Source organism: Phoxinus phoxinus, assembly GCF_949152265.1.
Source record: "Phoxinus phoxinus genome assembly, chromosome: 8".
Lineage (NCBI taxonomy): Eukaryota > Metazoa > Chordata > Actinopteri > Cypriniformes > Leuciscidae > Phoxinus > Phoxinus phoxinus.
The window spans coordinates 20,597,058-20,615,415 of NC_136883.1; the positions used below are offsets into that span (position 1 = coordinate 20,597,058).

Here is an 18,358-nt window from a genome sequence, read left to right on the forward strand (position 1 = left end):
ACAAAGCGGCTTCCCCGAAGCAACTATTTCTCCCTCGTCTGCTTTGCTTTTTCATCCGCTTCATCCGTCAGTTTCTGAAACAACAACTGTCTTTCAACTCTTTAATATCACACAGAATTCCTCAACTATTTCCCACAATCCCTCATGCATAACTCCCTCACATGTCTTCCTGTCTGCAGTATCAGGGAATCTCTGATATAGATATGGTCCATCAAACGCTGCCCTGTGCAAATATATCATTCTACACCATTTGTATTTTGTACTACAGATATGAATGATTCCTCAATCATGTGGCTACAAGTAGGTAAAAAAACATACAAAAAAATTAAAACATGATATGGCTTACCACGGTTATCAGGTTGCAAAGGCTTGGGATTTAATTTAATAAATAAAGCCAACTATATGCGCTGCGTGTTTCATGCACTGACTGAGTGTTCTTTTACACACGAGCAGCTCAGAGCAGTTAGATAATCAAATAAAATTGTGTAATATATATATATATATATATATATATATAATATATACGCTTTCACAGACCCAATGGCCACCAAAGCGCTTTACAATATTGCCTCACATTCACCCATTCACTCACTCATTCATACACCGACGGCGGTGTCAGCCATGCAAGGCGATCCAGCTCGTCGGGAGCAGCTGGGGTTAGGTGTCTTGCTCAAGGACACCTCGACACTTGGTCAGGTGGAACCGGGGATTGAACCACCAACCTTCCGGTTTGTAGACAATCTACATGAACCACTGAGCCACTGTCGCCCCTGGTAACATATACTAGCGTTATAAGTTAATCTGTTTTTAGAGATAAAACTCTTTACATTGATTATCATGAAAACGCATCCCAGAGAACGATCGACTCGGTAACCATGTGTTAATTACCCCTAGGTTCATTTTTCGGCGGAATTGTCCTTTAAGACTGAGTTACTGCCTATTGGTAAAGTAAAAAAAGGTCCACCTTCAAGATATTCCAGTCACTAGATACGACTCATGTCCCTCACCTGAGCCATATCTAATGAGCGGAAGATCTTTTTTTGACTTTACCAATAGGCTATTTGACTTTACAAATAAGCCAAGCAACCACCTATCATCAACTCAGAACCATTCCTGATGGCAAAAATTAACAGGAAGTTCCCTCAACACAGTTAACAAGTAAACGGATGCAAATATGTTCTATTGGCCAAGTGCTCAGATCAACGTCTGCGCATTTGCAAACGGGTGAGCAACAGGAGAAATAAAAACACATGCACAGACTACAGCAGAGACCTTCATGTTTGAAGTTACAACACCAGCGTTCCAGTCAGTAAGAGTCAGCAGTACTTCCCAAAATACACTATGAACTCACCCTTAAATATATCTGAGACAGTGTGAGCATGACTGTACTGTAGTTCTAGAGTTATAATATATCTGCTCACACGGCCGTCCCACGCCGTGTCTGAGTTATTATGGTCAGAGCATTAGTGGGCCAGTAGGTAAACAGGAAGATCAAACTCAGAAGCTCAATCAATGGGGCTCTTTGACTTCTGGCCGAGACATTGATTTATGCCACTAGGCCACCTTGAGAATGTTTGTGTATGTGTTTGTCAGCAAGAGTCAGACAGAGCAACAAAGAACAGAGAAGAAAGTCAGAATCCATGAATGTCTTTGACACTGAGAAGGGGGAAGTTCATAACGTCAACTTTAAATCCATGGAAATGTAATGTAATTAATGTAGCAATGAGCTTTGGCATCTGTAATAATCTTCTCATGCTAGTCTACCTTATACGACACGCAAACAGCACAAATTGAAATAACAAATGAATTGCACATCCCCAGTCCCTTTCTTGGATAAGGTGCAGTAACAGAGAGATTTCTGCAGAATTTAGCAGGCAAAAAAAAATCCATTATCAATAGTGTAGTGATGCCTGAAGCACAGATCACACCGAAGTCAAACCAAGCAGATTTTTTTTTTTTTTTCATAATTTGCATAACCAACTTGAACCCCATCCAAAACCTGTGTGAGGAAATCCCTCAGCCGAAAATACACAGATTCCTATTGAACTGACTCGATTTCGACCGTGAAAAATCACTGAACAACAGTTACTGTGACCGTACCCTTAGTCTGATTTGGCTAAATATGTTTCATGGGCTTTAATCTGAATAGACTTTATATGAAAGTGCATTCCACTCTGCATTGATCAAAAAGTCAACATTGAAAGGATATCTTTCTATTAGGGGACAAATCTATTGCAAGTTAGAAATCCTCAACAGACCGTTTTCCCATCTCTCATAGTCTATATGGTATCATACCGGTAAAGTGTGTAGTTTTTCTGTGCAAATAGTGACAATATTGCAACAATATTGAGTTAAGAGTTTCCAAACAGATTTTCCATGCATTTCAACCTTCCCTTCCATTATGACAAGACCTAAAAAAACCCAGATCAATATTTCAATAGCCTTGTTAGAGTTGTTCCTGCACATTAAACAAAGCACTCTACGATCAAAAACAATAACAAGCATCATCTTTAAATGTGGCATCATCACTAGCAAAAGCTAGAAAACTGCACATTTGGCAGGATTCCCGATGGTTAGCTGTTTTTTTTTTTGTCTTTTATACTGCCTGTAGTCGAGGACAGCAGAAATACAAGCTGAAGGTCTTTAGCTATGAGGCGTAAAGCTATTAAAGTGTGCTGCTAGCTGTTCTGTGTAGAGATCCAAAGACTCTGCTGCTTGCATGGAATAAAGTTTCTCCTTTCTCCAAACAGCAGGTATGACAAATAAGACTTCTAAAATCAAGAATTAGACGTGATAGATAAACAAATTGACAGTAGGCCAATCAGGTCATATATTGTGGTTAATATTGTGAACATAGTCATGGCTAAATGGTTTAACACAGTGAAATGCTTGCAACATCTTCGGCCACGTCTATTCACAATACAACATCGTGTCAAGTACATTGCTTAGGCTACTATTGCTTAAACATCTGATTCTTAAATTTTAGTAATCACAACTTTGGAGAAGATAGCAGCACACTTTGGGGGGGGGGGGGGGGGGGGGGGTTGTATTTATGTGTCCCATTGCTTGTAATTAGATTCTTAGTTCTTATTTAAATACTGACTGTTGTCTTGCAGTCAATAAGATTGAGAACTTGTTTACTTGTATTACTTAGGCTGTATTAATTTCTCATATCAAAATACTGTATTTTCCAGAAATAAGTAGACACTGACTACAAGTCACAGGGTCAAAACTGCATTGATGAGAGCGAGAAAAGAAAACACTGCTAAGTCACATCAGTGTATAAGTTATTTTTTTATATTCAGAAATATAGTAAAACAACAAGCGGCAACCTTACGGGCTCTCTCTTGAATCCAACACGGAAGTGATTTAAACTGCGATTCATTGACTGGTCACTAGAGACAGTGGCTAGACGCACTCACTTCCTGATGGCTGAGCTTACTGCGCAGCCTCAAACTGAGCTTGACGACGTAGATGTGACGTGAGCAACCTGTCTGACAGCTGTAAGTCTTCTAGTAGCTGTGCCAAGAGAAATCTGAATCATTCCCTTCCGAATCTTGAGCTTGAGCTATCAGCAGGAGCAACTTTATATTCTCTATGGGCCTCTCCCTTGACTTTATGCCACCATGTCCCCCCGATTGCCTGTGAGCTTCTCCGCCGGTCTATACGGTAATTTCTATACGGTAATTTCTGTAATTACTGTGCGACAGAGAGTCGCGTGGTTATGACACAATCATTAGCCTATTTTTACAAAAACGGCTTCTACGGGGCCATAACATAAGATACAAGGTAATGGAGCTTTTTATACGTTGTTGTGTTTCTTTTAAAATAAATAATGGACAAATGGAGTCTGTGGACGCCTCAGATGTAAAGTTATTCGCTGTTAAAGTGACGCCAAAATGAATAGGAGTCAATGGAATGCTAACAGCAGGTGATGGCTTGCTAGCCAATGGCTGCCCTCTTGGTCACTACTAGTGTCACTACTAGCCGTTTGTCTGCTGTCTGTTAGCGTCACGTCACCTCAGCTAATCCCGCCTCTTTTACCATTTTTATATGGGAGTGACGCGCAACGATGCGCTGCCAAGATGGCAACCGCCTACACTGGCAAGCCAGACCCACATCAATATGTTGGGTCTGGGTTTTTCCAGCTCGAAAGCCAACGGAGAGTTGCTAGAGCACCCTGGCTGCAAAATAAAATTTGCTGCCGCTAGGGTACGTCTAGATTCCAAGGCTAAGCTCCGCCCACTTTGGGCTTCAAACATGCTCTTCAGAAACCTACGGGTGACGTCACGGACACTACGTCCATATTTGTTTACAGTTTATGTAAAATACCGGTAACTAAAGCAAAACATTTACAAACATTAATAAACATAACATGTATTTTAGTTCCCCTCACTTCACGACAAATTCTTTAAATTTAACGGTATTCACAACAGAACAGGAATTAAGTATAAAACAACAAATTATAGGCCTAGTGGTGTTCAATATTAACAATTTATTATAAACACCTAAATGATTTTTTTTTAAGTAACTAATGACGTGTAGGAAATGTACTATATAAATAAATATGGTCTTGAGTACCTCTAACAATCGGCACAAATATAAAAGTCTGTATTGCACTTTTACGTGCTTGGTGTTATTTGCATAAGTTGCTTTGTAATATAAGGGGCAGCATGTTTAAGATCTTAAAAAAGTTACTTATATTCCAGAGAATATGGCACGCAATATATAAATGCAATGGTAAACCAGATTGAAAACCTAAAACTACCACTAGTGGCAGTAGAAATTACACTTTTCAGACTATCCATCAACTAATCGCTTGTAAAAAAAAAAAAAAAAATGCAGTTTAACCCATCCTTATCCTCTCTCTCGGTCGCTTTTGGACAGAAACTTCTTTTCACTCCATCACACAAACACACACCAAAATAGCCTGCAGATTATGACTGCACAGCAATTTACGTCCTCAGCTCCCTCGTGAGGGTGTGCCACTGTCAAATTTCTTCATAAACACCCATAAGCATGTACAAACACATACACACAAAACACATACATAAATTCCGTGTCCAAAAGCAGTGCTTTTAACACGACTCCCTCCCTCTGTTCTGAACCAGCCCTCAATCCCTTTTAAGAGAAGACAAGGAGAGAGAAAAAAACTGGAAAAAAAAGAGAAGAGCAGCACTGTTATGACTTCCAGCTGTGGGAACGACTGGCCCTGCGAGCAGGAAGTCCAAAGGAAATGCCTTCGTCACATCCCGGTCCTGCGATCCCAGTGGTCTTCAAAAGAATGGGGAATTCTCTCGCTCTCTGTGTTCTGTTTTATTTGTTTCACCTTTATGGATGCATGCGTGTTTTAGGCACTGGTTTCATTTAATGGCTTACCTCATATCTTCCAATAAATCACATTCTGTCTGGTGTTTAAGGTGCAGGCGGCCGAGCTGCTCCGTATGCGTGTTCTTCAATTCCTGTGTCACTTTTACCTAAAGAGCAGACGACATCATTAGAGGCGAGGAAGAGGATGGCACATGCCAGTTACAAACAAACACACACACACACACACACAAAATTGTTGTTTCCAGCTCCACAACCTTTCCAAACGACAAGAGAACAAGTCCTGCAATGAAACTAACATTTTTATGGTTGATTCTATAAAAACGTATAATTTCACTTGCAGTCACAAGAGAGTAATTAAAGCTGAAGTGTGTAATTTTTGGGATGTTAAAACTTTTTCTCCTGTCCCAGTTTGATATGCTGGAACTCAAAACATGGCGTGAGTTTATGGGCAGGACAATCTGACCAGTGGTGGTCAGGAAACCTGTTTGGAAATAATAATAATTTCAAATGCATGAATATAACACTTCAGCTTTAAACTATTCTATATTACACTATAAATATTGCTCACCTTACAGATAAGACTGATATAGATAAGGTTCTATATCTTTACTAGTCTAAGGTGAGCATTTGCAGGCCTGATTTAATCCTGATCAAGAACAAACTGACACATCTCCTCACAAAAGATGTATTTTTATATTGCAGATGTATTTTCTGGATTCAGTTTTTTTTTTATATGAGCGTTATTAAAATCACACATTATTACATCAACCGAAACAACTCTTAAATCAATAAAAAACTGTACCAAAATTAAAAACAGATATTTGCATTTTTTCCACAGACATATTGGAGGAAAATGTATCACCATAAAGTTCAAATGTTTCCAAGGCTTTGAAATGTCTGAAATGTTTCCAAGTTATGTAATCTGGATAAGATTAAATGATAATAACAAAACAGTTAAGATGAAGTATGTATTTTTTTTATGGGGAAAATGTGTTATTTAGCATGACAGGAATTGTTTCCTGGCATGACACATCCTAAGATTCCATATTTAATGATATCTAAAGACTTCAGAAACTATTACACAAAAAGATGCTATAAAATCTGCTTCAGTACAGTACAAAAAAACAGAAGTAGGCCTAAGTAATCAGCAAAACCACACTTAGAACATAAGTAGCTATACCATGCTACTGAATGAGTACCACATTCACGTACCCTAGTATTTTGGCTCAAAAGTAACTTTTTGGTACATTTGTCTGTTGTTACAATCATAATAACAAATGTTCTAAAACATTTTTCACAGCGATGCCATAAAATAACCATTTTTGGTTCCCTATCTGTAAACAGTTCTTAAAAAATTGGTTCTTTTTAAAAAAAGAACATTTAAAAAAATCTGAAGAACCTTTTTTTCCACTATAAAGAACATTTTGTAGAACAATGGAAAGGTTTCATGGATGTTAAAGTTTCTTTAAGGAACCATAGACGCCAATTAAGGGGAGGTTTAAAAAAGGTTTAAAAAGGAATTTGCAAACATAAATGCTTTGAGGTCAACAGTAAAAGAAACAGGTGATCGTTTCGTTTAAGACTTTTATTTGGAACTGAAAGTTGAGGATGGAATGATATAGAACACTTTAAATTATGAAACAACATTGATTAAACCTATAAATAGCTTTGTGTTGGTACGACTAGGCAGGCAAACCCATCTGAAAATTACTCATGATTACAGGAAATACAGCATTGATAACCATTTTTAAAGTTATATGCTCTTAAAACAATCTCCATTGCACACTGTCAAAAGAAATATGCAAATATGACATAGAAATTCCATTGTCCTGAAGTCTAGGAGACCAAATGTAAGCATTTAAAGGGTTAGTTCACCCAGAAATTAAAATTCTGTCATTATTTACATTTCAAATCCGTAAAACTTTCACTCATCTTCAGAACACAAATGAAGACACTTTTTATGAAATCTGAGAGCTTTTGATCCCTCCCTAGACAGCTACGCAAATAAAACTTTGTTCATAAAATTTCAAATGTCATAAAAAGATCGTAAAAATAACCCATTCGCATTAAGCGGTTTAGTACAAAAGAGATGACGGACAGATTAAATATAGTCTTTTATTCACATAAACATTCATCATTTGTAAGATGAACGAAAGTCTTACGGGTTTGGAACGACATGAGGGTGAGTTAAATTTTATATTTTGACAGAATTTAAAATTTTTGATGAACTATCCCTTTAAGAACTGCCTATGGAACACCCTACCAATGGTCATGGTCCTGGGTTTAATCATGTTGTGTTCAAATAAAACACAAAGGTTACCTGAGGTTCACAACCCAAATGCGACTACACGGCCGAGAAAAACCCAACGGGACCAGACCAATGAGCCCGGGCAGGTTGACTAATATCTAGGGAGAAACTGTTAATTACAACAGAAGTTCTCCAGTTGGCAGGTGAGGAGATAATTGGTTCTGTAACAACTCCCTAAAGGTTAAAGCCAAAGAGGATGGAAAATAACACAGCTCGCCCCGGTCTCCAACCCTGGCAGCATCAGCAGGACACAATGTTGCAGGCTGCACCATAACACACAGTATGACAGCCGGCTGCATGGCTCTCATCCACACTTTGAGCTGTACAGGTGAAGGATTATTACTCCGAGATGGAGGAAACACTAACAGCAGCATTTGCGTCAGAGGAAAGCAACAGTGCATCAACAAAACAGTATATTTACAAGCATTTATTACAGTGGAGAAGCTATTCAGTTATTTATGGAGATATCCACAACACTGATGTCAGACACATATATATTATGTTTGCTTTCAAATAGACATTAGGCAACATATACTAGGCTATCTGTTAAGACAATGCACCTTTTAATCTTTCTGAAGCACACCACATTTATACAAATCATACTGTATCCTGTCTCCTGCTTCTGCAGAAAGAGCTAAACGTCATTTATCGAGCATTTAAATCAAAGCAAACATTATCAGCGTTACAACGACCAAAGCAAACGAGTATTAAACACATCTTTGTATAGTATTTGCATTTTAAAACATAATTTTGCGAAAATAACGGGGTTATTTGTGGGGTAAACCTGTGCTACATGCTATCTGCCTTTCTCCTCTTCACAAGACAAAGCAACTGCAAAAAGTCAAACGTCACCTTTAAGGATTTTACCCTATGATGCAATGCTTAGATGATTAAAATACACGAATGTGTGTGGAATGATCGGAATACAATGTTTTTTTGCGAGGGAATCTCACATTCCTCCATACAGCCTGTGGGACATGAGTTTGAAATCCAACACCCCTGCTGCTGTCACCTCTGAGAGAGACAGAAAAACATCTTTCTGTAGGACGTGTGTTTTTAAACTCACATTTCCACGATGTGAATGACATTTGAACACATTTAAGCGTGGTGTGTAACCAAATGTCAGACTTTAGGGTTAGAATACTGATCACTGATCCGTCTATTTGACAAAAGCATGGTGACTCCAATCCGAGTAAAAACACACAAAACAAGACGAATCTCGAGGCTGCATGGTTTAACCGTTATCTGAGATCAAATCAGTCCATAAAACACTCGTCTATCATCTCTGCTAAAGATATATGCTGGATTTCAGGATTATTTACCACCGCTGCTGCTTTAAAAACAACAATAAAAACAGTACTGGTCGAGAAAACTCTTGTTACATCGTTTCCGTTACAAATTAAAACATACATTGTTTCAAAACAAACAGCGACAGGAGAAAGTTGCAACTTGGGGATAATGTAACAATGTTGCACATCACATTAAAAAAAAAAAAAAAAACATACACACACACACATTGTTCTAACGCTGGTTTCTTACCTTTCTTGGCGGAGGCTGCATGTTTGAACATTGGCACAAATGAAGTAAAATCCCAAAGAAATTATACCCAGAGCGATCGAGGTTGATGATTAAGAAAAGGGGATCAGACTGGAATCAGATCTGAATTCAGACGGCCATGATGAAGCAGGTCCAGTCGGGCAGACGCTCAACAAACACTGCGGATCAGGGGAGAAAGTAATGAAAGAGAGAATCTGCCTCCAAAGAGCAGGCTCGAACCGTAAAACCAGCCCAACAGCGCCCCGGACCGGACACACAGAACCCCGCTACACGAACCCTACTACGGTGAAGGCTTAGTTCATGAATATTAATTACGTAACGGGACGTTCGCTCACTAGGCGTATCTCATTGGCCGTCGTTAGTACGTGAGCAACAGTCAGCTGGTTATTTAAATAATAATTGAGTTTTTTGATTGGACAGTGCAAGAATGCGCCAACATCGAAAGGAGTTCATTAATATTCATGACCTAAGCCTTGGTCATAGTAAAGCTAGTAAAATTCGCAATTCGAAAGATTCTTTATCCTCAAGATGAAACCATAACATATTTTGAATTACTTCTGGCAGACTTGCAAAAATATTAGACTGCAAATTTAATTATATATCTATGTATATATATATATATATATATATATATATATATATATATATATATATATATATATATATACACATAGATAAAAGAAATACAGACAAACAGTTCTAAAAATTCTAACAACACAGCAGGACAACAAGAAAGAATAATAGCTATTGGCAACATAGATCATATACAATCATATGCATTGGATGTTACACAATCATGCATAATAATCAGACCTAAGAAACTCATTAATGGATGCACCTCCCATCATCCTCTACTCTATTTTATATTTAAACAGATACCTTAATGATTAAGGTATCTGTTTAAATATAAACATCTTTTTTTTGGTAAAGTTTTAGCATGTTTAGTTAATGCATACTGAAAAAATAAACTGAATGAACTGACTTTAGGACCCAGGGGAACAGATAATTTGCTCCATATAAAGATTATAAGGCCATCTAGTGGCAAGAGTCATGAAATCTCATTTCTTCCACAAGAGGTCGGCAAAGACACCCAATGTTAAATATTTTGAGCTGAATTACAAGGGTAATGCACAAAAAAGTGAGTTGAGTTTAAGTTGAAAGAATGTGAAGAATGTGCTTACACCATATTATTTATTGATAAAATCTAGTCATTTAAAAGTATATAAAATAAAAAAATAACCAAAAATAATCTCTAAAATTTTTTTTAAAGGCACACCGTGGAACTTTTGACCTAAAGAGTTGAAGCATATGAGTTGTTTTAAATGATTCCTCAGGCCAATATACAGTGTTTGACACTATCAATGCTCCGAGCAGGGCTGCCCTCTTGAAATACCGCCCATGTAAGTTTGGAGGAGACGGACCATCTTTGGACAGGTCATGTGACCTGGAGAACGAATCACTTTACGACCGTCACGTGACCACAAGCTCTGATATGCTCAAGGAGCTAACGCTTTTGCTACTATTTTTCCGCCTGCTCGTCTCCTGGCCATGGCTGAGGCAAGGAAAAGTTTAAAACTGCTCCTGAGGAGGCAAGAAAGAGAAAACGCGAGAGGGATCGTGCTCGCGGAAAAACAAGAAGCTCTCTGGTTTCTCCCCGGCTCTCCCTCGTCGTCCTCCTCCTGTTTCGGGAGGGGACTCTGAAGATTATTCAAGGGGCGAAGAAAATGATGACTGAAAATAAAACATAAACATCGGCATAAAAGTGGATATTTAATGTAATATTTACTGCGAAGTCGGGAATTCGTGTAACAAAACTAATATGTCAAAACCTACTGCCGTTATTTGTAGGCTTCAGTTTGTTTGTCATTTTACACATTCATATGTGTGTATTATTCGTAGCTTATATGATTTTAGATACAAATCAAATGTCTATGAATTTGAATCTAAAATCATATAAGCCTCTAATAATACATAGTTTACTACAGGAAAAACACAAATAAGATGACGTAAGTCCGATCTAAAGATAAGATATGACTCCAAAAACCAACACAATAACAACTTAGTTTTAGGTACAAAACGTCTATATCCTGCTCCTGCCGATCGAATGTCATGCACAGTTTACCTCCAACCCTAATCAAACACACCAGAAGCAAACAATTAACGTCTTCAGGATCGCTTGAAAATTAAAGTGTGTTTGATTAGGGTTGGAGATGAACTCTGCAGGACAGACAGGAGCAGGGTTGGGCACCCCTGGTCTATGCGACTTACCTGACCAGTTATTTTCTGTTCACTTTTGTGCAATTCATTTATTAAGTGGATGTCTTTACTTTTGCGACAGTCACAGTGCTGCGGCGCTTGTGGCCTCTAGGGGCACTAGACGTGAAAGTTACAGGTCTAGTGCCCCTAGTGGCCAAAAATTTCTGCGGTGTGCCTATATATATATATATATATATATATATATATATATATATATATATATATATATATGAAGGGGGGGGGGGGGGTTAATTTTAACTTCAGTGTGTAATGTTGCTGTTTGAGCATACACAACATCTGCAAAATTACAACGCTCAAAGTTCAAAGCAAAGGAAGATATTTGCTTTTAAAGAAATTCCTTTTTAAGGACTACAACAAACGGCTGGTAGGGACTACACAACATTCCTCCTGGATTAGTGACATCACCAACCCTAAAATGTACATAAACCCCGCCCCCGGGAACACGATTTATAGATGATCAAGACAGAATATGCTAATCAATGACTAGAAGAAAACTACACACTGGGCCCTATCTTGCACCCAGCGCAATTGACTTTGTACACCGGCGCACGTATCATTCCTATTTTGCACCCGCGCACAGCGGACTTTTCCCTCCACAGACGCACGTCGGTAAATTAGAGAATGATTTTGCGCTCCCGGGGGCGGTTCAGTGAAAAGAGGAGCCGTGTTCCGGCGCAAACGTTCCCTGGTGCTATTTTGCAGTTTCAAAAAACAATTCCGCCACTTACCAGAAAAAACCCAGTCTAAAGACAGTGGCGCGTTGCGCGTTAGTCATATGCTATATTAAGGGCGCATGCTTGGCCATTATGTAGCGTGTGAACAACGCGCATACACTTTGATTCTCTAATCTAAACATGCAACAGTTTTCATTTTTGCAAATCATACATTATTACAAGGAAAAATATTCCTTGTAATAATGTATTACACATAGCCTAGAAATCTAGACGCACCCTAGCGGCAGCAAAATGTATTTTGCAGCCAGGGCAGTCTAGCAACTCTCCATAGACCTTCTAGCTGCAAAAACCTAAATTGGGTCAGGCCAATCACGTCGTGTATAGAGTAGGCGGGGGCGGGCTTAACATATGACGACAGAGTTGCAACGGCTGCAACTTGAAAACAAAGTGGGCTGCGGGTGGAGAACAGCGGTCTTTCGAATCGGCTTTGGCCACGACTCTGGAGGACATGGAGTTAAGTTTTTCTTTAAGAAAAGAGCAAAGAACGGCACTTAAGTCATTCTTAACAAAGGAAGAAGTGTTCGGAGTTTTGCTGGACCGGATCTTTGCCGCTCTGACTACGTCACCTTCTTCGTTGCTCTGGTTGGTTGTAGCGCTATCCTATTGCGTGCAGAGAGATTTTGAGAGACAACCGTTTATCCCGCCCCCCAGATTGAGCCGCGTGACTAAGCGTGACTATGCAGAGTTGCCAGACTAAACATCTTGATGTGAGTCTGGCTTGCCAGGCTATATTACACACGCACTCTGGGAAAATCATTGTTGGGAAATCATTTTCCCAACACACGAGGGAAATCATTGTTGTGTCCATGAAGATGTGAAAAAATAGGTATAAATCTAGCTTACACATTTACCCAAATTATTATATGCCTGTTTAACCGAAGTTTATTTGGGTGGGTTTCTCCCATCATCCCCATACAATGTCACTTCTCTGTATTTTACGGCCCTGACGAGTGACGAGAGCGTCGGTCTCCTCGGCTGTGAACCGCTCCTGGCGTGCGCCGGCAAATCCGCCGTTATAATCGCAATCCGCCATGGAACAAGCGCGCCTGCTCTTAAAGGGGATGTGAGAGGACGCTCTGATTTTGGTTTATTTCCCGTTACGCCCAAACCACACCTATGAGTAATGAAGCTAATTCAGACCAACCCATTGGGATCCGCCCACAAAGTTACTTGCGTTTCGCGTTTGATACTTGCGTTTCAGATCGTTAAAATATGGCCCATAAGCTACTTAAATTTATCAATTAACCATTCAGAAACGTCCTGTTGCTTCTACATGTTGTCACTTCTGCTTGAGTCTCTCCATCTTTATCTGACTCCGGTTTGAACATAAAAGGCTAAAAGTTTTTGAAATTCACATTTTTAGTCCATATCTGTGTGAGGTAAAAGGACACAAGCGCTTGAAGCCCCACCCTCGGTGCCGGGAGCCGCAGCTCATTTGCATTTAAAGGGGCAGACACAAAAATGGTGCGTTTTTGCTCACCCTCAAAGTGACAATTTTAACATGCTATATAAAAATATTTGTGGGGTATTTTGAGCTAAAACTTCACATACACACTCTGGGGACATCAAATACTAATTTTACATATTTTGAAAAGGGCATTATACCAACCCTTTAACAATATGTAGCTCGTGTGTTAGCAGCTCACGCAGACACACACTGAACATTTCAAAAAGGTTTAGCCTTTATGTTCAAACCGCAGTTGCACAAAGATGGAGAGACTCAAGAAGAAGTGACAACTTGTAGAATGCAACAGGAGATTTCTGAATGGTTAGTTGATGAATTTATGTTGCTGATGTGGAGTTAACTATCTTCTAGTCATTGATTAGCATATTCTGTCATGATAATCTATTAATCGGGTTCCCGGGGGCGGAGTTTATGTAAATTGAATCATTAACCCGTGAAGAAGCTTGTGTAGTCCCTACCAGCCATTTGTTGACGTCCTTAAAAAGCGATTTCTGTAAAATAAAATATCTCCCTTTGCTTTGAACTTTGAGCGTTTTAACTTAGCAGAATGTTGTTTATGCTCAAACCACACTACACATTACACACTAACTAAAGTTAAAAAAGTGAAATCATAATCAACCACCCCTTTGAGAACATGCCTTCAAAGAGCAATCAAAACTACTCCATTTATTATGACCATTTTCTATGTATTAGAATAATTGTAAAGTGAGGAAAACTGATGAATGGATGCAGTGATCAAAACATGTGTCACAATGGAAACTCTGCTCACTTTGGACATTTATCAACCAACTTCATGAGCTGAATGCTTTTAAACTAGTGAAGGAGCTCATATGTACGCTGGGCACTGATTTTTCTTCACTATTCACTCCAATGTGTCTATTAAAAATGTTAATTTAAAAAGGAAAAGCAATTCATATGTGATCCAAACTTATGTTTGTCCTACAAAACTGATTGCATCAGAAAGCAAAGAAAGTTTTTTAAGATCATGGAAAACAAATTCAGTCAAGCGTGCCTAAACATTTGTTGTACGTGCAGAGACTGACCAAATAAAGTTTAGCTCAGGTTCATAACTCTTCTGACTTAGGGTAATAATTAATTCAATTTTGTGAGGCAAGTAAGACAGCAATCGAATACCTTGCCGTTTGTTCTTTCTTTTGAGTCACAGAAGTACAGCTGTCAGACCTCATGCAAGTCAAATTAATATTGCTTTATCCTTGCATTGGAACTGTGAAGGTCTCATAGATGAGTTCAACCTGAGAGGAACAAAGGAACAGGTTAGTGCAACTTTGCTGTTTCGGTGGTTTTCCGTTCATTTAATTTATTCAGGAGCTAAGGGTTTTGTAAGTGGGCACTGGGCAGAATATTTTGTTGTATTTGCACTGTAAACTGGTTATTCGGGAACACAAACAATATGCTTCATGTGATAACATCTAAACAAAATGGTTTCATTCAAGATATATTGATTAGATTAGATAACATGTATTGGAAGACACACATAACATTAAAAAGTGTCATTTAAAATAACTAGCAAGAGTATAAAAACTAAGAATCCCATTTTCAAAGAAAATCCACTAAACAAATTTATTTCCAGTTTCTTTAAGGCTGTGTGAGATTCCCTTCACTGTACTGTAGGCCACGACGTTAATTATTGATAAATAGCATACGCTTTTCTCCTTTGCCAAACTCTGTAGGGTTCTTGCCAAGGGCACTTTTCTGAAGCAAGTCATAATGCAAACATGGCAGTTTTTAAGTTGTTAGTGCAGATAAATCCAATAATAAGTTTATTACATGAATAGTTCACCTCAAAATTTAAAATGTGTCCTCATTTACTCACCTTCATGAAAACTGAACAATTTTCTTTCTTCTGCAAAACACAAAATAAGTAGATGTTAGTCAGAATGTCCATGCTGCTCTTTTGTAAGAACCAATATTAGGCATCTCCGATATGCAAAAATGCATTTTCAGGAGATTTGAAAAGCGTGTGTGTGTGTGTGTGTGTGATTTGAAATTAGTTTGAAATAGATTATTGAAACAGAGTCTTGACAAACAGGTGTGTTCTCAGTATTTACTGTTAAACCTCAGCTACAGTTTCTCCCTCAATTCAGTCATGTTACAGTATATGAGTCTCTCTGAAAGATTGACATATTTATTAGCTGACATAGTGGCCTATAAGAGCAGGCTGAGGCATGTAAACACACCCACCATGGAGAAATGCAGTACAAACAGGCAGAGGTAAAACAGGTCTAGGTATGCAAACTAAAAGGAGACACAACTGTTGGTTGCTGAGGGAGCCAATGCAAGTATATATGTGAGTTACTTAAAAAAATATCTTTCAATTTTACGTCTGTGATGTGCTAAATGAGGATTATGTTCTTTAACATCAATATATAATGCAATACTATTTAGTTTTTATTGAGCTTGCACTGTGAAAAGATTGTTTAAACAATAATTTTCAAAACCATTCCTAAGGAAGAGCAACTAAATGAAACGCTAAATATGCTACTGTAAAACTGTCAAGATGTCTTATTGCGATGTTCCAATAGTTTGAGTCATATCAGTTGATGCTGATACAATCTACAACAAATACTGGAGGAAGTTCTGAGGAAATGACCGAGTTCTGAGCTTTCTGGCTTAATTCGATCAATATGTGTTGTATAATGTATAAGGGGTGTGTTATTACCAGAACAATCGTTTAGTGCTACTTTAAAAGCTTGTTTCTGCCCTGGGCGTTGAAAAACAGCAGTAACATACTTAGAAACGCTCTGTTAACAACATAAAGTTAGGTGAAAAACGTATATGCTGATGTATGCAAACTAATGCATGTTGATCTTTAACAAAATGCCTGTCAAAATTTTTAATTGAATATTGCTTGTTCAACACCTTTGTACTTTTTAATTGAATATATATAATTGTTAAAAACAGATTTGTGTTGCTTCTAAGCAATTTGAATAAATTGCAACCGACCATTGTGTGTATATATATAATTGTATATATATATAGAATTAATAATATATATAATATTACAATTTTCATATTTGGTCCATCGTCTTAAATCTCATTGCTTAGATATGATTGATTTCATTGTCTTTTTCTCTGACAGATCTAGATCAGAATGGCAACATTTAACAACTCTGGCACAACCAATGGCACCAATCAGTATCACTGTGATTATAGAGAGAGCTTTAAGTACATTCTCCTCCCGGTGAGTTACACTCTGGTGTTTGTGGTCGGCCTGGGCTTGAACGTCACCGCCATGTACGTCATCTTGTTTCGAACCAAACACTGGAAGCCCAGCACCATCTACATGATCAACCTCAACGTCTGTGACACTCTTTACATCCTCACCCTTCCGTTTCTGATCTACTATTACGCTGATGAGAATGACTGGCCGTTTGGCGAGCTGATGTGTAAGCTGATTCGCTTTCTCTTCTACACGAACCTCTACGGAAGCATCCTCTTCCTCAGCTGCATCAGCCTGCACCGATTTGTAGGCGTTTGCCATCCGGTTCGCTCATTGTCCTGGATGAGCGGCCGTCGTGCTCGTTTGGTTTCTGTGGGAATATGGGCGACAATGCTAATTTTTCAGGCCCCGATCCTTTATTTCTCCAGGATGAAAGATAATGATGGCATACGGGTTTGCTACGACACCACCAGCAAAGATCTCTTCAATGACTTTCTGGTCTACAGCTCGGTGGTGATGTTCCTGCTCTTTGTTTTACCATTTGGGGTGGTGCTGGTCTGCAACGGGCTGATGGTGAGGAAACTTCAGGAACCCAGTGTTGGCGAAGGGCCAATGTCACAACGCTCCAAGCAGAAGTCGGTGAAGATGATCATTATTGTGCTTCTGGTTTTCATGTTGTGCTTCCTGCCTTTTCACGTGAATCGCAGTATATACTACACCTTCCGCTACCTGGACAAACAGGTGGGCTGCTCGATGCTGGAGTACGCCAGCATGGCCTACAAGATCACGCGACCTCTAGCCAGCGCTAACAGCTGCATCGACCCCATCCTCTACTTCATGGCAGGACAAGGCTTCAAAAAAAGCATCAAGAACAAGAAAGCTAAAGCAAGATCTGACAATTTTAAATCACCATCAACCACTTTATAATTTGCTTGAGCATGAATAAAAAAAATCTCTGGCTACTTACAAAGGTTTTTGGGGCAGCCATGACAGGCCCTCAGTCAGGGAAGCAAACCTTATAATGAATGACAGTCATCCATGTTGATGTAAATAAAGAGTCCATTTTGTAGTCTCTGAAATAGAAAAAAAAGAGTAGACCTAGTCACTGTCCGAAATCGCCTTGCAAACCCTTATGGCACTATTTGAAGGGACAGCCGTTTGTAGGGGTGTCCGAAACCATAGTGGATGTAATTGAGTGCACTCATTCAATCCCACAATGCACCGCAATAACGAGTGTACAATTGATGTATGCTCAACGGTTAGAGAATACCCACAATGCACTGTGAGAGTCGCGCATTTGAATTAATTCCCACGTCTCACCAGAAGATGGCGCCGGAGCTGAGCTGAATCAATCATCCTTCCATTTTCCAAATCGCGGCCATGCACCATAATGGTATAAATTCTTTTTAACTGATTATTCAATTGTTTAATTACGGTTTACACATGCTATTTTCCACTACTTTGCAGAGTTCAGGTCAGGATAAATATTTTCATTACTAACTTAC

General features: G+C 38.9%; 2 protein-coding genes and 1 long non-coding RNA gene across 5 annotated transcripts in view; 1 reads left to right on the plus strand and 2 right to left on the minus strand.

Annotated features, from left to right (window-relative positions):
* fchsd2 (FCH and double SH3 domains 2) overlaps nt 1–15,525 on the minus strand; it is a 100,776-nt gene extending 85,251 nt beyond the window's left edge. The window contains exons 1-4 of one of the 2 annotated variants that reach the window (XM_079620215.1): nt 15,507–15,525; nt 14,807–14,925; nt 9,179–9,354; nt 5,380–5,477 (exon numbers count right to left, since the gene is read on the minus strand). In XM_079620215.1, the coding sequence (XP_079476341.1) occupies nt 5,380–5,477; nt 9,179–9,199 (119 nt within the window). In that variant the 5' untranslated portion in view covers nt 9,200–9,354; nt 14,807–14,925; nt 15,507–15,525. The remainder of the gene's footprint in view (nt 1–5,379; nt 5,478–9,178; nt 9,355–14,806; nt 14,926–15,506) is intronic. The other variant, XM_079620216.1, reaches the window with a different exon arrangement.
* On the plus strand, nt 14,825–17,929 carry p2ry2.1 (purinergic receptor P2Y2, tandem duplicate 1). 2 transcript variants are annotated; one of them, XM_079620218.1, is made up of 2 exons: nt 14,825–14,946; nt 16,773–17,814. In XM_079620218.1, the coding sequence occupies exon 2, from the start codon at nt 16,785–16,787 to the stop codon at nt 17,778–17,780; it is 996 nt and encodes a 331-aa protein (XP_079476344.1). In that variant the 5' UTR covers nt 14,825–14,946; nt 16,773–16,784; the 3' UTR covers nt 17,781–17,814. The 2 variants fall into 2 exon arrangements, with proteins under 2 accessions (XP_079476344.1, XP_079476343.1); XM_079620217.1 differs by lacking the exon at nt 14,825–14,946 and adding an exon at nt 15,884–15,980 and having other exon boundaries at nt 16,773–17,929.
* Nucleotides 17,566–18,307, minus strand: LOC307002531. The gene is made up of 3 exons (XR_013798490.1): nt 18,174–18,307; nt 17,821–17,926; nt 17,566–17,704 (listed from the first exon to the last, which is right to left on the minus strand). It is a non-coding gene; the product is annotated as an uncharacterized lncRNA (long non-coding RNA).
* Nucleotides 18,308–18,358: the final 51 nt, after the last annotated feature.